The 19,354-nt window shown below is 49.0% G+C and overlaps 1 protein-coding gene across 1 annotated transcript in view; it reads right to left on the bottom strand.

Moving 5' to 3' along the window:
- LOC142572666 (kinesin heavy chain-like) overlaps nucleotides 1-18,824 on the bottom strand; it is a 164,619-nt gene extending 145,795 nt beyond the window's left edge. The window contains exon 1 of the mRNA XM_075681949.1: nucleotides 18,321-18,824. Within this exon, the coding sequence (XP_075538064.1) occupies nucleotides 18,321-18,476 (156 nt within the window). The 5' untranslated portion in view covers nucleotides 18,477-18,824. The remainder of the gene's footprint in view (nucleotides 1-18,320) is intronic.
- Nucleotides 18,825-19,354: the final 530 nt, after the last annotated feature.

Raw genomic sequence — 19,354 nt, 5'->3', positions numbered from 1 at the left:
GATATCTCAAAGGCTTCGCCTTCAATTACACAGCTGCGGCTTCTCCAAGTAGCGGATAACCACTAAGTGCCAGCAAGTTAATCACCGGAGCCAACGAAGAAACAAATGGACGCATTGGGACGAATAAGAAAAACAAATATCAGAGTGCATTATTCATATGTGGAAAGACTGGTGTCTGCACCATAACGAGGTGTGCCACGGGCACCTGAAGAAGAACGAAGTCACTTTGTCGCGCACTTGCGCTTCAAGCAAATGAGAGAGAATCTACATCGCTACCTTCGCTTTTTCGGCGCTTATCTACACCAGGGGAACCTATTCTGCGCACTGTCTTAATGCCGCCGTATTGCCGGATTCCACCATGTCGGCGGTTCTAGCCAATCAGAGAGCCCGTAGTAGCCCTGCAAACCAGTCAGAGATGACAAGATGGCGAATTCTACAATATGGCGGAATTCGACAACGTCCAGAATAGTATCCCAGAAAAAAAAAAGCTCGCGCCACCAACCGTCCCCCGAAAGGTTCCCCTTCTATTTCCAGCAAACGCCACGCACCTGTTGGCGGTGCCAAGCTGCAGACGCTCGGCGCTCCGGGACGCTGACTCACCGCCCTTAATCGTAGCAATCACCCTGTTCATGCAGTTACAAACAGTGAACAATCTGCGTAGGCCTTGACGCCGGTTCAACGTTCTCGCCGTCACGTGCGAGGGGAGGGGGGGTCAGGGGAGCGGCACCATGACGAGCCAGGAGCAAGCGAGAGCCGAGACAAAAGGCGACGAACACGTGCACTCGTTTAGCTGCCAACAACGAAATGCGAAAAGGCCGAGCTAAGGGCCGAGGTTTAATGCAGTCGCCTGCATCATTTCCCCTTGTAATGTCTAAGGAAAGGGGGAATTCCTACGCATCGCCCCACGTTGTCGTCGCGATGGTCCCGCAAGTTCAACCGCGTCGGCGCGCGACTCATTCTAAAGGGTAAAACGGACTCTCCTTATACGACAACTATCCCAACCCTCCAAACGGGATCTTTCTTTCTTTTAACGCGATAGCGTTAAGGAGCTCGTGTCGCAGAAAAGCCGGTGTCGTCGGCGTCGGTGTCGGCGTCCGCGGCGTTGGCCGTGAGCGATAAATCACGGCAGGCACTTCATAAATAAAAAGCAACTTCCAAGATGGGCTGGGTGGGAATCGAACCAGGGTCTCCGGAGTGTGAGACGGAGACGTTACCACTGAGCCACGAGTTCGATGCTTCAAAGCGGTACAAAAGCGCCTCTAGTGAACGCGGTGTTGCCTTAGATACGAGCTGTTTCTAAGGCTCAGGCGTGCGTCGCTTGCTCAGGCGCACATTTCGTTGTCGCGCCGAACGCTGCGTTGCTCGACGCTCACCGCGTCCGATGCGGGGCGCGTAGTCGCTGCGCCGTAGCCCATTGTCTTACACCCCTTGGCGGGTCGACGGGAACGCTGTCGCGTTCCACTCTTGAAGGCGAAGCTTAAGCGTCCTCCAATTTTAACGCGATAGCGTTAAGGAGCTCGTGTCGCAGAAAAGCCGGTGTCGTCGGCGTCGGTGTCGGTGTCGGCGTCCGCGGCGTTGGCCGTGAGCGATAAATCACGGCAGGCACTTCATAAATAAAAAGCAACTTCCAAGATGGGCTGGGTGGGAATCGAACCAGGGTCTCCGGAGAGTGAGACGGAGACGTTACCACTGAGCCACGAGTTCGATGCTTCAAAGCGGTACAAAAGCGCCTCTAGTGAACGCGGTGTTGCCTTAGATACGAGCTGTTTCTAAGGCTCAGGCGTGCGTCGCTTGCTCAGGCGCACATTTCGTTGTCGCGCCGAACGCTGCGTTGCTCGACGCTCACCGCGTCCGATGCGGGGCGCGTAGTCGCTGCGCCGTAGCCCATTGTCTTACACCCCTTGGCGGGTCGACGGGAACGCTGTCGCGTTCCACTCTTGAAGGCGAAGCTTAAGCGTCCTCCAATTTTTTTTTTTAATCACCTGAACTAAAGCTAGCAGTCTTATGCGTCAGCCTGGGCCACACACCCCTATAGTCTGTTAGTACGCGTACAAGCCTCGCTATGGTCCCTCGAATGCTGCCAACATTCTAGGGACCATAGCCTCGCAACGCAAGCGCCCCGCCGAAGCAGCACGTGCACGCCGACACTTACGAGCTCAGACCGCCTTTAATCACTTGCAACGCTCTCCTTCACTTGCGCCCTCGCGGATCGCAAATATACCGTTTACGAAGCGTTCACCCGATCGCGCCGCGTATAGGGCGAGGCCGGTGCCGCTTTTGAGTGTACGACACTGCCCACGGCAACGAGGCAAGGCCCGAGCGGTGCGCACGAGCGCTGTAGTCAAGGTCAATGGCGAAGCGGCGATCTTGAGTCAAGGGGCACGGAATTCATTGTCAATGAGACCCATTCATTCAAGGCGCCGCCTGCAGAACGAACCCGCGAAAGCATGCATAGCGGTAACGCAGTACCTTGTTGACAGTAACTTCTCCGCAACCGTCTTTTTCACTTCCTTTATTTTCTTGCTGTTCAGCGCCGCACGAGACGTAAAAGGTTTCCACGCGAGTAACACGCACTTGTAGTAAGGCATCCAATCATAGTGTATACTGCTGCACCTCCACGCCAACAAGCCTGCAAATACTGCTGGAAGAGTCCATTACAAGTTACCCGGTGCACAAAGAAAGAAAGAAATAAAGAAGGAAAGAAAGAAAAAAAGAAAGAAAGAGCAAGCGGCGGGGCAACCCGAGAAATAGCCACGCGCAGCCTGCGTTAATGAAGCTGAGCGAAGATCATTACACCCCAGGTGATTACGTATGAGCTCATCCGTCTTCCACGTAGTCTGCGGGGCGTACGCGCAGGGCGTGGTGCGTTTCCTTCGGCGTCAACAAAAACGCACGAACGAATCGGCACGCATGATTAAACACAGCAGAAAATGCGGCTCCCTTTTACTGCTGGCACTTGGCTAGGGAACGGAGCGTTCGGCTTCCGTTCCGGAATTTCGGCTACTGCCTCGCAGGTCAACGCAATTGGTCAAAGTCGAAAACACGTAACGGAGACGATTTCGTAAGAGGCAATGTGTTATGCAATGAAATAGCTCAAAAAATGCGGTTACCCGTCATTCCAGCTAGAGTTATCCTGCGCTAGACGTTATCGTATACTATACTGAGCAACGTTTTCAAAGTTCCGTACACTCAATACGTTCTGCTGCCAATGCTACTCGCTGTCGACTCCCTGGCCTATACAAAACGCATTTCGCGGTGTCTGTGTTGACAGCGTTTTCTTTTTAACAATCGAAAGGAGGCAAAGCACCCGCAGCGGTGGCGTGGTGGCTATGGCGTTGAGCTGTCAAGCCCGACAGCGTGGAATCAAATACTGGTCGCGGCGGTCGCATTTCGATGGGGGGGGGGGGGGGGGGGGGAATGAAAAAAAAAACGCCCGTGTACCGCGCACTAGGTGCCCGTTAGAAAACCCTCAGGTGGTCAAGGATTCATAACTATATATCGTGGTTTTGGCACGTAATACGCAGCAATTTAAATTTACCGGTGGCAAAACAATGGTAGAGATGATATTTCATACAACTAAAGAAAATTTTTTTTATAAATTTATACCTCTAGAGGCATTGGTAGGATGGTTAAGCTACACGCTAAAATACTTAGTCACCTGTTGCGCGCGCGAGGCAGGCGTATGAACTGGTATTTCTCGTTAACGTTCCCTCAAACCGAAGCGGCAATACAGTCAGATTACGTACGAAATACGGTTTTTACCTATATTTAGGCCATAAAAGAAGTAAACAAACATACTGCACGTGTCTCTACCCTAGGTGCCAGTGTTCGGTGCGAGCACTGCCACGGCGAGGACATACCCACGGGGCGAGACAAAAGAACAACGGGGGGCATTCGGTGGCGGCATCCGGTGACGTAGGTCGACGCCATGCGTCACAGTGGTGCGGCACATATACGGTGCGGTGTGCATGCAGAGGGAGATTCGTCGTATCTCCTTATCGCGAGAGCGCCGACAGGACGCTGTCGCCGAAATGCCAGCTATGCGGTAAACACGTGTCCAAGGCCGGAAGCTGGAGCGGGAGATTACTTGGATCACCTCAGTTCGCTTAACACAGCGCGTTACATTAGGGGACGCAAGCGGTCTGCGTACCAAAGAACCCAAAGTCTGCTTGGCGTTTCAGACTAAATATCAGGTATACGCGTATATTAAGAATGTAAAAAGCCTCCCAAAGTACGTTCGTTCGGAAGAAGAGGCCACATGACCTTCTGACAGATTGGCGTCGCGGTATACTATATTTTTTTTCCGAACAACAAAACTGTTTTAATTACGAATATAAATGCAAAGTTTCAAAAGGCGCGCGACAACATGCAACAGAAATATAAGCCCACGAGAATACGCGATCGATACGTATATACACCGTCGACAATGCACTGTAACGCCACATTATGAACTGTCACCGATGCTAATTGATAATTTGGCGGTCTGTGCTACAACGCATTCGCTATCGATGATGCAATATGCTGCCGAAAGGACACGCCGATGCGACCCCTCCAATCCGGAAACTGAGAACCCGCTTCTGCGCCAGTCAAGGATACGTGTCACACATGACTGCCTCGAGTCTAGAGGCGTTGATATAGACCGTTTTTTCGTAGGCGCCGCCATATTGTGAACGCAGTGGCGCCGCCTATGAGCAGCGCCATACTGGCTTGGGTGAAAGCGGTCTTTCGCATGGCACGTATACGCTCGGCGGTAGGTTCTGGCGTTTGTTTTCGCGGCCGTGCGGTCTGTTTAGTATGAGGCGCGTATTCTACGTGGCAAACGGTTCTGTGAGACGTGCTGAAGTGGTTTAAGGCGTCATGGCCGGAATTTCTGCTGGCGTTGAGGTGGACGGAACACGCAGCGCGATGTGTGCGCGCACATTTGAGCCTACAATCAGCCTCGGAGATCAATTGTATATTTCTGAATGTTCCAATCATTAATGTGACCTTATTGCTGTATTATCCTCCATTTCCAAGCTGCGGTTTAGGAGCCATGAAACATACGCGACGATCGTAACAGCGTGGGTACCGTTCTGCTACGATAGGAGCTGTGATGTTATACTTTGACAAGCGTTCAAACTGTTCGCTGCAGGTTACACTGCGTGACTACTTGGTTCGATGGATGAGGTTTCCGCCCCTGAATAAAATAGTTTTGGCAATAGCAGCATACCTTACAGTCTGAAATAAGCTTGTCCAGCAAATGGACTGTTTACGAACTGCGCGAGCGTCCTAAGCAGTGGTAGGTGCTGGATTACATATATCTTTGTTCTATATCCCGCATGGTCCAAGCAAACGGCATCAGCGGTTATATATCTATAAGCGTTGTGCGGCGTGACTATGCGGGGTCTTATAGCGGCGTTAGCTCATTTTCTCTTGCTTTTTCGAGAAAGATGATGATAACCGATTTTTTTTTTCGGTTGTGTTCGTTCCGTTTTCTACGACGCACTCACACGTATTACGGAAATTTTGTCCTAAAAAATAGGCATCGCATTCTTTTTATGCGATCCCTCTCATATATTATGGCTGTATGCAGGCCAAAAAGGCAATGTCGAAGCGCACAGCTTACATATGTATCGTGCTGGTTCACCAACCGCAGTGACCGCTGTGTTGAGCAGCGCCATCGGCCTCATGCAGGAAGGCTAGCGTAGACATATGGTAATTTGAAGCCTACTAGACTTGAAATGCGCGAGAACGATGCCAGTGCATCACAAATATTTGATAGCGCCTGCCGCTTAGGTGTTTCGTGGTTGCCTTAGGTTGGCCGTGCACGAGCATGCGCTCTTATGCTTTATGTTTTACTCCCTACGCCAAGCGATTCGATAGTGAGCAGATTTACCATTTCATGCTGCTAATACAGAGACACCGGTTTTCTTTGTTGAATTAAAACCGATATAAGCAAAATAGTTCACAACACATACACACACCGCGACTGATAATGTGCGTACACCGCGTCTGATAAAACGCGTCACATTTTTGAGCCCCCAAGAGATATTTCCGCCTACTTTAGTTACCGATGCACCGAAAGGCTTCCCTGACGACCTTATATGAACGGACATGGCGTAAATTTCCCAAAGTACCATCTAAAACATATCGAAATCGTTCCGCAGCACGCGACAGCAATACTTTCAAGCAGCGCCGCGCCGGATCGCCCAAGCCAGACAGGAGGAAAGGCTCTCCGCGCGCCCTATCCTCCTCGCCCGATGAAACGGTCTATAGCCAGGAGAGACGGAATTCCGTGTAGTCAGGTAAAAGCACGTCGAGCGAAAATTGGGTCACTGACCAATTGTCAATACGAAAGTTTTTGACACTTCGAATTAACTACAACGCCCTCGTTCACGAGCTTTCATTGATTGATTGATTGATTCATTCATTCATTCATTCATCGATTAATTGGGTTTTACGTCAAAGCAATGCAAGGGCTACGAGAGACGTAGTGAAGGGCACCGAAATTAGTTCGAACAACACGTTAACATGTACTCAAGGTGCAGTTTGCACATGCCCCCCCCCCCCTTCCCCCATATAAGAAGGGGGTCGTCGCAGCCGGGATTCGAACACGCGACTTCGTGCGCACAACAGCCGAACGCCCCTTCGTAGTGTTCTTGTTCGCAATCTCGTGAGTAGGGGTTCCGCAGATGAAGACGTGATTGTGAGCGAGGGTTCCGTAGAGAACTCGCAACATCAAAAACGTTCATTCTGATTTGGGCGGTTAAAAATTAAATTATGGGGTTTAACGTGCCAAAATCACGATCTGATTATGAGGCACGCCGTAGGGGGGACTCCGCAAATTTGGACCACCAGGGGTTCTTTAACGTGCGCCTAAATCTAAGTACACGGGTATTTTCGCATTTCGCCCCCATCGAACTGACTCGGTCGGTGACCAGATTTCCTGTTCCAAGCGCTGATCGAAAGTCTCGTTTACCCGCACTACTCGCATTCGGGTTGTTACAAATGATCTACGCCATCGAAGTGGACGGGGAGCGGTTGATACGTTCCCGCAAAGATGAAATTTCGAAGTGAGCACACACCAGCGCGCAACACACGCGAACATTTCGGCAGCAGGAGGTATTTTTCGATTTCTCTGTCTGGAGTTCTCTCTCTCTTTCTTTCTTGCAATTGACCGTCAATGTTTGTTTACGAAATGGCTGACATGTGAAAGGCGAGGCTGGTTCGAAAAGCAGGGCACCAAACGCATGTGTGGCTGCCAGATGTACACGGGGGGAAGCAGAAGGAACGCGCCGAGACGCCGCCGCGTCGAGTGAAGTGCAGGCCATTAACCACAGCAATGTTCATGACCCAGTCTGCGAACAGAGCAAAGTAGTCGTGCATACGCCTCTGTAGTTCTAAGTAAGCTTCAGTCTTGGCGCCACAGCCAGCAAAGGCGAACAATGAGATGCAGTTCTCCTACGGACGCAAGGCGGGAAGCAAGTGTCGAGAAACCGGCGGGAGAGTTGCTCGACTCTTTCGAGTCAAGCGGCCGTACGTGCTCAACTTGCAAGGTTAAACCGTAACTATACGAAGCCAACCGATAATGCAGCCAAGGAAAGCACAGAGAAGGGTGTTTGTAGTTGAAGTGTGGAACTGATAAGTTAAATAAAGGAAAACGGACGAAAAAAAAAACTTGCCGCCGGTGGTGGGCCGAATGTGCGTTGCACTACCCATGGCCATGGCAGCGGATCGGGCCAACTCGATTTCCCTTCTCGTTCAGCCACGCATTATACCGAGTGGGTTTCACGATATCGCCTTTACGCGTTAATTCCGCGCGTAATATCCGACAATCTACGGCGTTAGCCATCAGAGAACAAGTCGAGACGGTCGCTCCGCCACTACGCACGGAACGAGCGGAAAATAAACTAAAGAAAAAAACAAACAAATAAATGATTCGCCCGTGCGCCAGTGAAAGCGCAATGCAGTGCGTGGTGTATTGTGCAGAGTCGCACGGGATCCCCTTCACGCTGCTAAGCTCCCTCACTGTTCTCTCTTAATGTCCGGGCAACGGAGCGTGCACATCCTGTCAACAGTACAAGCAGGAGAAAAAAAAAAGCGCGGGGATTCCAAACGACAGACACCCAGTACATGGCGGAGGAAACAATGACTTTCCCCCGCATGCGGATCTCGACAATAGCGAGCCGCTCATTCGCCGAAGCCAGCGCTTGCGACAGCTCTCCGATAGAGGAGGGGGGAAAGTATCAAGCAGAAACAGAACACCAAGGACCGGAACGGCACCAGCAAATAAGCATTCGAAAACTACTTCAAAGAATCAGCCTAACGTTCAAGATAAAAGCGAGACAACCAATAAGGCACAAACAAAAATGATAATGAAGGGAGGCGGCTCGAAGCTCGGCCAGCGAAAAAAAGAAAGAAAAGCCGCGGAGCTTTCTCTCGCACCGATCGGCGCGGCGGCCAACGCATTTTCGCTTTCTAATTCAGAGCGCGCGCGCCCTTTGCCGCTTCTCGCTGCCGGAATATAATCGGCCGCGATCGGCGACAGCGGCAGAGCGGGCTGCGGCCGCAGCTTGACGAATGACCCGACGACGAAGCGGCAGCCGTCGTGTGTGAGTCATCCGGAACAACAGACAGACACGTAAGCCAGAAGAAAAATAAAGAGATGCAGCCTTGGAAAATGAGGGCCGCTGCTGCGCTGTCGCCGTAGGAAGCAGTGGGGGAGGAGGGTGCCGCCGCTGGAGGAGCAGGTGGAGGTGGCTATGAGGTGGCGGCGTACACGGTAGAAAAACAAACAAAAAAGCCTCTCTCTCTCTCTCTCGTCACACGCAACACAACCACACGGACGGCAGGTGCAGCACAGACAACAGCGTGTCAAGGACGCAAACGCTCGCTGCTCTTGCAACCGAGATGACGCGCTGCTGCGACCGACCGAGACAAAAGAAACGGGCGGGCTGGACCACGCTTCTTTGCGTGGTGGCTTCCCGGCACGAGGCGCCGCACGCGCAGAATCTCCTCTGCACAAAGACGACAACTCTCGACCTGCAGCGACAGCAGGCACATCTCTCGTCGCAGCCCACGACGGCACACACAGCTTACAGATTACAATATATATATATATATATATATATATATATATATCGCTTTCGTTTCGCGTAAAGCGTAAAACAGCTGTCAAGGTTCGTGGCGCAAGAGGAAAGACATGATGGTGATGATGATTATGAATGTGTGGTTTTTAGTGACGCAAGGGCCAGGTATGGCCAAAGGGCGCCATTCCAGTGTTAGTAACTCCGCAGCGGAGTGATGAGTTCTACGAAGTTGATGTGACGTGGCTGTAAAGGGGCCTAAAAATAGTCGCTGTAAAGTGCGTAAAATCTACGTGCAATAAGATTATGGCGATGACTAATGACGTGTACTATGAGCCTTAAAGTGCACTGCGAAAATTGATATGATATACAAAACATGTCAGATGCGAAGATTGGCTGCAGCACTACTGCCTCACCACAACCCTTGAAACACCAGGGCCTGGAGGCATGTGCTGTACAATACTGCTATCGCAGCGGCATCCCCTGAAGAGAGAAAGCGCTACGGATGATGATGATGATGATGATGACGATGACGATGACGACGACGACGCTGTACCACGTGGAACTGGCAACAAATTCGCAGAAAGAGAGCGCATGTGAACGTCGGATGGTCACCCTGGCTGTTAGGCAATGACTGGCCGAACTACGTGCTCTTGGCGAACCCGCAAACTGGTTCACAGTGCTGGGAGGCCCGAGCGTTGCTGTTACCGGAATCCACATTCGCGGTCTATCACCTGCCGGATGTGACGTGAGTGCGGCGTGACGGGTGTCCGCTAAATGCGATCGAGAACTACGCGACGTGAAACGAAGACGATGGCTCATTCGCCAATAAATGCGCGCCGAAAGCGATAATAGGCCAAAGTGATACAAAATGATCTATCAAGCTTACAGCCGTAATTTCGTCCCCCTGCTTCGGGGTAGCGGCACTGGTACAGTGTACAAGAATAGCACCAAAGCAGTTTTGCCACAGCTACTGATTTATCAGTAAGCCTACTGATTTTTTTTTTTCACATTTTTAGTGACTCAGTGAAAAGCTTCGGAACTGATTATTCTTGGCGTTTTCCAAGAGAACGATAACGAAATCTAGAACTCTTTCATGAGGTAACTGCAACAGCGCGATCAACATTTTCGTTGCGCACAAGTAACAAACATGCGTTTTTGTTGTTGTTTTCTTCCACGCTTAAGCATAGTCAGAAGCACACTGAACACTTCAAACTTCAGTGCCAGACGTCATGTGAGGCCCTTCCAAGACAGCTCTGAAAGTTAGAACGAGGAGTCTTTTTAATATTTTAATAGCTATGGTGTGGGAGATTCCCTGGGCGCTGTGTGGGTTTTCAAACCACGCCAAGAATTTCGAAGGCCAATGTATACATCGGTGTTACTGCTTCGAAGAGGGCACAAAGAACAAGCACTGGCCCGCGCCGGCAAAAAAAAAAAAAAAAAAAACAAAGAGCCCTGATATCTACACATGTTTTAGGCATTATTCCATTACAATATTACCGTATTGTCCGTGGCAACACTGCACTGGAGTGCAACCTGGCGCTCTGGCGCTCGAAAACAAGCAGTGGTCACGTGCTTTCGTACGGGTCGCGCTTCGGAGCGACCAGCCGTAACATTTTACTTCGGCGGTGCAGCATTTCTAAAAAGGAACACAGTCAGCGTAAAAAAGTTTACCGGCTACGGCATCTGAGAACACGCTGAATTTCCAAGGAAAACGAAAACCGAGGCGCTCGATTTCTTTTTTTTTTTTAGACTTCATTACGCGAAGCCAAAAGACAATGAAGTTAAGGAAAGCATCTGACCCATTGAGCGCCAAAATAGCCGATTCCTTGGACCCGAGCTTCTTAAACAGGTCCTGTGCCATCTGTGCTGCCGGCAACGGCGCACGTCGCTGCAGCCAGATATAGACAATTTTCTTTGAGCGAAGACAAAAAAAAAAAAAAAGTCCTGTCATTAGCAAAATGTACAGATTTATTGCACCTAAATTATTCTTGGAACCGGAAATGGTGTCCAAACCGGAAATTCGAAGTTTCATTTACTAGGCTGCGTTCTCGTATTCCCAAACTTAATTTTTACTTGCACAGGTGTGGTCTGGCGGTATCACCCCTATGCTACCTCTGCAATGAACCGGAATCTATAGATCATTTTTTATTATCCTGTCGACGATTTTCTGTTCATCGAAAACTATGTCTAGAAATCCCACTTCAAAATTTAGGATTGCCTTTAAATAGCACTGCTATTCTCTCCCTTGGAGCAACAGTATTGGAATACAGCCACAGGAACGTTTGCCTAGCCATTTATAATTTTCTATGTGGCACAAAAAGAATGCCTTGTTAATAGTTCTTAGTTTCCACAATTGATTTACTTCTACTTCAGTCTAGGAAATTCAAAAAGCACAAATGTACAGTTTAAATCCTTCTAGTATTATTATTCAAGAATTTAGCTTACTCAAGTTTAAGCACATGTTCTTATTATTATTATTATTATTATTATTATTATTATTATTATTATTATTATTATTATTATTATTATCCTTTTTTTAGAATTCCTATCAACGCAAGGTTTACTACAGTATTGATCACTAGTTTTACTCATGTATTCAGTTTATTTTTCATCTTCGATTATATATTTATTTTACTTTTTGTGTTAGTTATTTATTAACCAAATTCTTTTATTTATTCAATCATATTACCACCCGATTCGTGGCCTATCCCCCATAGTGGGCTTGTGCCATTGATTGAGGCTTCTTCATCATCACCATCATCATCATCATCATCCAGCGCCGCCCTGGCCACGGCGGCGGCCATGACTACGATCGGTATATTTTGCGCACACAAATAGCCAAGATAACGTGCACATGATAACAGTCATCGCTGTATCTCAATCAGTATAGAGCATAGCAGATGAATAATGCGGAAGATAGTGGATCGTCTCCCACCGGCGGCACGTTGTTCTGTCATCCACTTTTGTTTTCGCTTTACCTAATCAGTTCAACATTTTAATTAAAACCCCGACTGACTAACACTACGCTTTCCTTGGCTTCACCTTTCTGTTGGCTTCGTGTGGTTTAATCTTCCAGCAGTTTGCGACAATGGCCAGTAAAACTAAATCGACGAACCTGAACAACACTGTGGCTACGTTTACGTGAACCGGACGGGAGCGCGTTCACGTAGGACCCTTGGGATCAAAGGATGAGCCGACAATCTGCTTCAACGAGCAGAACTGCGCGCGGAGAAAGGAGGCGTGTCCCGTTACCCGCTTCTACAAAAGCCCAAGCACCATTGTGCAATCACTGCATTCTGCCGGTGCTGACAACATATGGGGAACATGGAGGTTAACAAAGAAGCTCAGGAACAAGTTGAGGACCGCGCAATGAGCGATGGAACGAAAAATAATAGGCGTAACGTTAAGAGACGGAACGAAGAGCGGTGTGGACCAGGGAGCAAAGGGCGATAGCCCATACTCTAGTCAACATTAAGGCAGACCACGTAATGCGTAGAGTTGATAGCCGGTGGACTAATATAGATACAGAATGGGCGCCAAGGGAAAGGAGGCGGTGTCGAGGTAGGCAGAAAATTAGGTGGAGTGATGAAACTAGGAAATTTGCAGGCGCAAGTTGGAATCAGCTAGCGCAACACAGGGGTAATTGGCGATCGCTGGGAAGGGTCTTCGGCGTGCCAGTGGACATAGATATACAGGCGGTGACGATGATGATTTATGTCCACATAGTGTACATTCGTACAAAAAACTACGATATATATTTTTAATTAACTAGTGCAGTAATTAATTATTTCAATTTGTATATATATCCTGAGCTACCCAAACTGAAAACTTACTCAAGCATTAAAAAAAAAGATGAAAAAATGAACCACTACTAAGGACATTGTGTTAGTACAGTTTGGAGGTCGGATAAAAGTGATGCGCAGGTCCACGTGAGATTAAAGAATTTCCTTCCATACTACTACAGTTCACAGATATACACCGCCCGTCAGGGCGCAGAGGCTTCGAGAATTGACTTGGGCGGGTGTGTGCCCTCTGCGACATGCGATTCGTCTAAACAAAGATGACTGCGAAATCATTAACAGCAGCCCCTCGAGAAAATTTATTTGGAGAGCCGATTAAAAAAAAAAAATTGTGCAGAAACCATCGACGACGATTGTCAATGTAAGCGACTAGCCAGAATGAAGGAGCAGCCGAACGAGGGGAAAGAGAGAGAAAGAACGTCTTCCTTGCGAGTCTGACCACCGACCAACCACAACATATTTCGCAGAAAGAGCCAAGGATAGCTATTCGCTTTATAAAACTTGACGTTTTTGTGCGTTCTTCACACATTGTCTATGGGCCAAGAGAAATAATAGACCAAAGGCTTAAGTCAGAGGAAATCGACTTTCGTGAAGTTAACATGGACTTGTGAAACACCAAGCACATTCGTACAACAACTTTCATGCATTCGAATCGAATGCATATTACACTACCGTGCATTTGGCTGTTACAGATGAAAACTGCAGAGTTAACAGCCACAACACGGCGGCACTCAAACGCTTCCGCAGAAATAGACGCCCACAAAAAAAGGCCATTTAAAGACTGCCTAAACTCGCTCTTACAAGGGCAGAATAAGGTAACATTGAAAACACGCTTAAGACAAAAGGCGCCTAATGTGTTTACAATGAAAAGTTCTACACCGCTACAAGTCATGCCATTTCGAAATGAAAGCCCATCTTAACTTGTGTACACGTGTGCTTATCTTTACCGGGTGACCACGTTTCGCCGCCTAACAAATGTTATCGCACAGCGCAGGACGCGCCTGCATGTAAAATAAGTTTCTGGAATGTTATCGATGGGAACGTTCCGTCCACTGTCTTTCACCGCAACTTGTGTAATCCGATTGCATGTATGCGCGACGCGAATAGTGTAGAACTTTGTGGAAGACACATGGGTCCCAGCGGTTAATCTGGAACATTCGACGACTGATCTATAAAACCCGACGCGCTTGACCCGCTGATCAGATTTTCGACGATCGCCGACCGTGTTCGCCGCTATCGTTGTGCTATAAGTGTAGCCTGTTTTGTGGGCACAGGTTCACCCAATAAAGGTTAGTTTTGTCGTTCACAGTATTGCTACTGTGTTATTCAACGTCACCACCACGTGACATCTGGTGGAGGTGCTTTACGTTCATGTACCGGACGCCCCCGACAAGCCGTAATCCAAGCCTGGACCGCAAAGACAACACCAGCGCCGTCCCGGAACATCGAGCAAGCCGCCGGCTACAGCAGCTGCCCCCGGAACACGGAATTCTACCAGAGACGACCAAGAAGATCGTCAGAGAAGTTTGTCCAGAGACGACCAAGAAGACAGCCCCAATGACAGCCAGATGTCACGTGGTGGTGACGTTGAATAACACAGTAGCAATACTGCGAACGACAAAACTAACTTTGATTGGGTGAACCTGTGCCCACAAAACAGGCTACACTTATAGCACAACGATAGCGGCGAACACGGTTGGCGATCGTCGAAAATCTGATCAGCGGGTTAAGCGCGTCGGCTTTTATAGATCAGTCGTCGAATGTTCCAGATTAACCGCTGCAGGACCCACGTGTCTTCCACAAAGTTCTACACTATTCGCGTCGCGCATACATGCAATCGGATTACACAAGTTGCGGTGAAAGACAGTGGGCGGAACCATCGATAACATTCCAGAAACTTCTCTTACATGCAGGCGCGTCCTGCGCTGTGCGGTAACATTTGTTAGGCGGCGAAGCGTGGTCGCCCGGTAAAGATAAGTACACGTGTCACTGTCTACGCCAGAATCTCGCAAATCAAACATGACCCCATCACCGCACTTCAGCCCAGCTGACAGGCTGCCTATAGTTGAGTGGAAAAGCAGGGATGTGCCGCGATAAGGCATCCCATTATCCGATAAGGAAGGGACAACAGACAAGCGCTTCCGATTCGATTCGCAGTGACAATACCACAGTCATTTAGCCACAAGATGCTGTATTATCAGGACTACAACAGCACCCAACAGATAACTACGGCGTCCACGATTAGACATACCGACCGTACCGCGGGTGAACCCCGCGATGAAAGCAAGTCGAGCCGCCTAGTCGGGCCGAATGAAAACTGCAAGTCGGCATCGTGACGATGGTGTTTTCGCTCGAGTGTCGCGTCGGAGCCAGTCGCCGAAGGTCACGGAAGGACGCTCAATTAGTGCGCTCTGTTACCACGCATACGAACGTCTCACCAACAAAACGACAGAGAAGTGAGCTTAAACGCACTAGCAGCTTCAAACTCAATGAAGTGACGTGTGGCTTCAGCTCGCTATATTGAGACGAGAAATTCGGTTCGCTATATTGAGACTAGGCAAAGCTGCGCACGGTCCAGTTTACACGTTTGTCTGATGCAAATGGACATCGGGCTACGTCATCGTTGCGTTTTTTTTTTTTTCCCGGCTTGATATTCCACAATAACATAAATTAGATAATGTGGAGGTCAAAACGCTACCAGTGGCATACGTACCAACGACCTCCGCGTGCGATGCTCCAGAAAGCGACCTAAGGAGGCGGTTGTATAGCCCACGTTGCTTGCGTCGGTATTTGTGTGCAGTCACCGCCAAAAATATCGAAGGCATTACACCTGCGACCAGGCCCGATTATATAGACTCCCCTACTAGCTCCGATTCGGGGAGACAGGAGTGCTAGAGGAGCCTTGTCGCGGAAGACTGATGAAAGATATTGTCGCTTTGCCGACGTCGAGTGTCACGAAAACTATTTGAGAGATACTGCGGACCTCGAAAGAACCACGCAGAACAACGTGATGAGCCATCAAGTTCGAAACCCTCGCTATGAACTTCGCGAGATGAATCACGGAAAATGGGCGGCTCTGAATACAGTGAGCCAAATAACCACCAAAAGAGTAGCTGAAAAATTCGCCTACCGCTGACAATATGTTTTTTTGCCATTTTTATCTTTTGCTTCGATTTCTGACAATAAAAAAAAAACGAAAATCATTCTGCAACTAGCGCCGTACGAGTACTCTTTCTTTTTCCTTCCTAAAAGAGTTCAAGGACTTGGCTTCTTCGGCGCTCAGTAGGTCAACGCCTCACCTCCTTCGACATTCGCAAGAGTATAGCAGGGCGAGTTGTCACCCACCTGTCTTTAAAAACGGCGCAGATATGTACGTATAAGAACGAGGGGAAGGGAGGGTGAAGCAACGAAGAAATAAATAAGAGTCGAGAGTTAACATGTATCCGCATTTTCTTTTTCTTTTTTTTTTTTTTTTGCGAGAGAGAAAAAGCGCTGTTGTCAATCGATGTGTAAACGACTGAAATATCGATGCTTCACGTATGGTGTCCCAAAGCTCGTCATAAAATAAACGCGTCGTGATTATCTTTTTCATTCTTTCTCTGTTCTTTCTTTCATACGGCCAGCGCAAGATTTGCTGGCCGAAAACTCGGTCGTTACACCAACGCAAGCGGAAGAACTCGCGATCTACGCCACCACCGTAGTCGCCGCTGCCTAGACTGGCGGGACAGTCTCGGCATTACTAAGCGGGAGCTCAGTTTCGTTTTCCGCACTGGCGTTATAAATGCCACCCGATACCCTAGTCCGTTAGTTATATATATATATATATATATATATATATATATATATATATATATATATATGGCGATTCGGGCAAGGCAGGTTTCTTCGTATTTCGCACCTTAATTTATCCACCGCCAGCCTCGAAATATAGAAGTGTCTGCAGGTTCAGGGCGCAGGACAACCGCTCCGATGGTTTCGCCTGTCGTATATAATTCGCTGCCATATAAAAAAAAAAAAAAAACACTTCCTAATGCGTTTTGGACCTCGAATTGAACAGCGTAATGCTGGTGCTAGCGATCATGAAAACTTCCCGACTGTATTTCTACTACTACTTGCTGCAGAAATGTGAACAGCTGCTGGCTGCTGCTGCTGTTGTTTTTGTTTTGCTTTTTCTCCCAGCAGCCGTCTCGCTATCTTGAGACATTCTTCCACGGCATTTACGTGGTGACAACATCGACTTGTGGACACTAGGCTTGACGAAACAGGCTTAAAGACATAATAAAATCGCTGCAATCGTCTCAAGCAGTGCACATGTGGAATCTGGCATCTCACACTTGATTCCGTCAGTGTTCTAATGACCTTATGCAATTTCGCTTCAATTATGAAAAGCAGAAAACGGATACCATATGTTCATTCAAGAAATGCTCATGTGCAAACTCTTCTGCGATACAAGCAATAATCTTCATTTGCAGTTTTTGGAATTTACGCAGTCTGGAGGGAGGGGGAGGAAGGTGGGAACACTTTCGTCGGTAAGTCTCGGTCAACAGAGATTTCAGATTATTAACCTTTATCGTCCTCGCTATCTCGCCAGTACACAGCAGAAAGTTTCCACGGCGGAACGGAGGCTCGAGTTGGAGTGATCGGAAGAGAGCGAGCAGCTGAGCTGTCCGTTGCCAACTCAGCTTGCGTCACACGTCACCGATCACAAGCGCGACACAATACGAGGCTCCGCTTGCGACAGTACTGCATACGAAACCCGCCTGCTTGTTTGCTTGCATTGAGGGCGCGGACGCTGTGTAGGTGTCACTATTTCTAAGATAGACCACTGGGGATTTAGATTACACAAACAAACTTACCAATCATTTCATTTTATGTATTTTTCGCACAAAACCGCGTTTACGATCAGTATTGAAGCAACAAAGAAAAAAGAAAAGAGAAGGCGAAAAAAAAAATGGCGCATCAGAAGAAAAGTTTCATGAGCAGCGCAGCGGCTGCAAGGACCGACCGTGCTCGAAATATCAGACCAAAACTTGGGCAACGGTGACTGCGCACCTCAAACTGAAAAGGCAGGCACACGCACACATCAGCAATGCCACCAGCTGTAAATGCGCCCCCATTCCGCCCAAAACAAACACCAAGATTTGCTGTAACGATACTGAAGCTGCCACTGTGGCTATTAGGCACGACTATAAACGCACTGCCATACCTTTGACAGTGTTTTCGTTGAGTTTTTTACCACATGTGCGAAAGAAGGGCGGCGAGAACAAAAATAAGAAAGGAGCAATGCGTCTGCGAGTCCCGTTGCGATCGAGCCGGGGCAACGCCTAGAGGGTACGGGTAAACGATACGGAGAATCAATGAAAAAAATTTTTGCCGCTCGCGCACGACGCGTCTGACCGTCACGAAAGCTCGTGGGGGTCTGTAGAAACGCAAAAAAGTGCACACAACTTACCGCTATCGAGAGACAATCCTCCGAGCCCGAGGGAAATTTGACGATGAACTTGCTGCCGGCACGCTCTTCGGCATCGTTGAGCGGCCTGAACCGGCAGACGACTTTGATGTTGCACTCCGCCGGAGGTGCCTCCGGCACATTGGGGGCTTGCTGCATGGCGTACTATTTTTTTTTCCCCTACAGATACACACAGCTGAGAGCTAGATAAAGAGCATGACCGCACGATGCTCGCAGCGTATCGATCCCACCAGGTTTAGGCCTACGCGACAGTCTCCATGATCCGCACAGGCTACGCACGTCAGCTGAACATCTGGCCGGTCAGCGGTCGCCCTGGGAGCCCCGAGCAGTCGAGCAGCGGCGAAGCACAATGGCTGAGCACGGCCAAGGGGTTTGTCTTGAGCACGGCATCCAAAGGAGGAAGAACAAAGGGAATGACCACAGTACTCGGCAATCACTGGAAACGTCGACCGGCCATGCTCAGCCAGCCGCGAAGGGTACGACGGGAGTCGCTCGAGCTGACGTCAGACCCGTCGGGAGCCTCGTGCGGCGGCCGCCGGGCGCTCGCCGCGCCGACTCAGTGCCATCTCGGCTCAAAAACCCGAGTTAACGGCAGCGCTTCGCTTCGCGGCGGCTACTTCAACGTGAGTGCGCCTGTTTCGGTTAAGAATTTGCTAATCCCTCCGGGAAAGAGCTTCTATGGTTATGTAATCAAAGGTCTCCAAACTGCGTCACGATCCACGGCTGTGTATTGTGGTACAAACAGCCAGTCGAGCACAAACAGCCAGTAAGAAGTGGCTTCGAAGGAAAGGGCGGCAGTGATGCAAAAGTGCAAAGCTCGCGCTTCGGTATGCTCGGAGATTCTACAGCTAGCCAACAGCTGCATCGAGTAACAATTATACCAGTACGCGCCACTCAAAGTGGTAGCAGTTTACCGCACCCGAAGCTGAGACAGAACTTTTGCCGTGATGGATATTTCATCATCAAATTAAGTGCGTTTTCAAAATTGAAAAAAAAAAAAGAGTGGGGGCATTAAA

Source organism: Dermacentor variabilis, chromosome 2 (assembly GCF_050947875.1).
Source record: "Dermacentor variabilis isolate Ectoservices chromosome 2, ASM5094787v1, whole genome shotgun sequence".
NCBI classification, from domain to species: Eukaryota; Metazoa; Arthropoda; class Arachnida; order Ixodida; family Ixodidae; genus Dermacentor; species Dermacentor variabilis.
The sequence above is the reverse complement of the archived record's forward strand: the minus strand, read 5'-3'. Positions and strand labels throughout refer to the sequence as shown.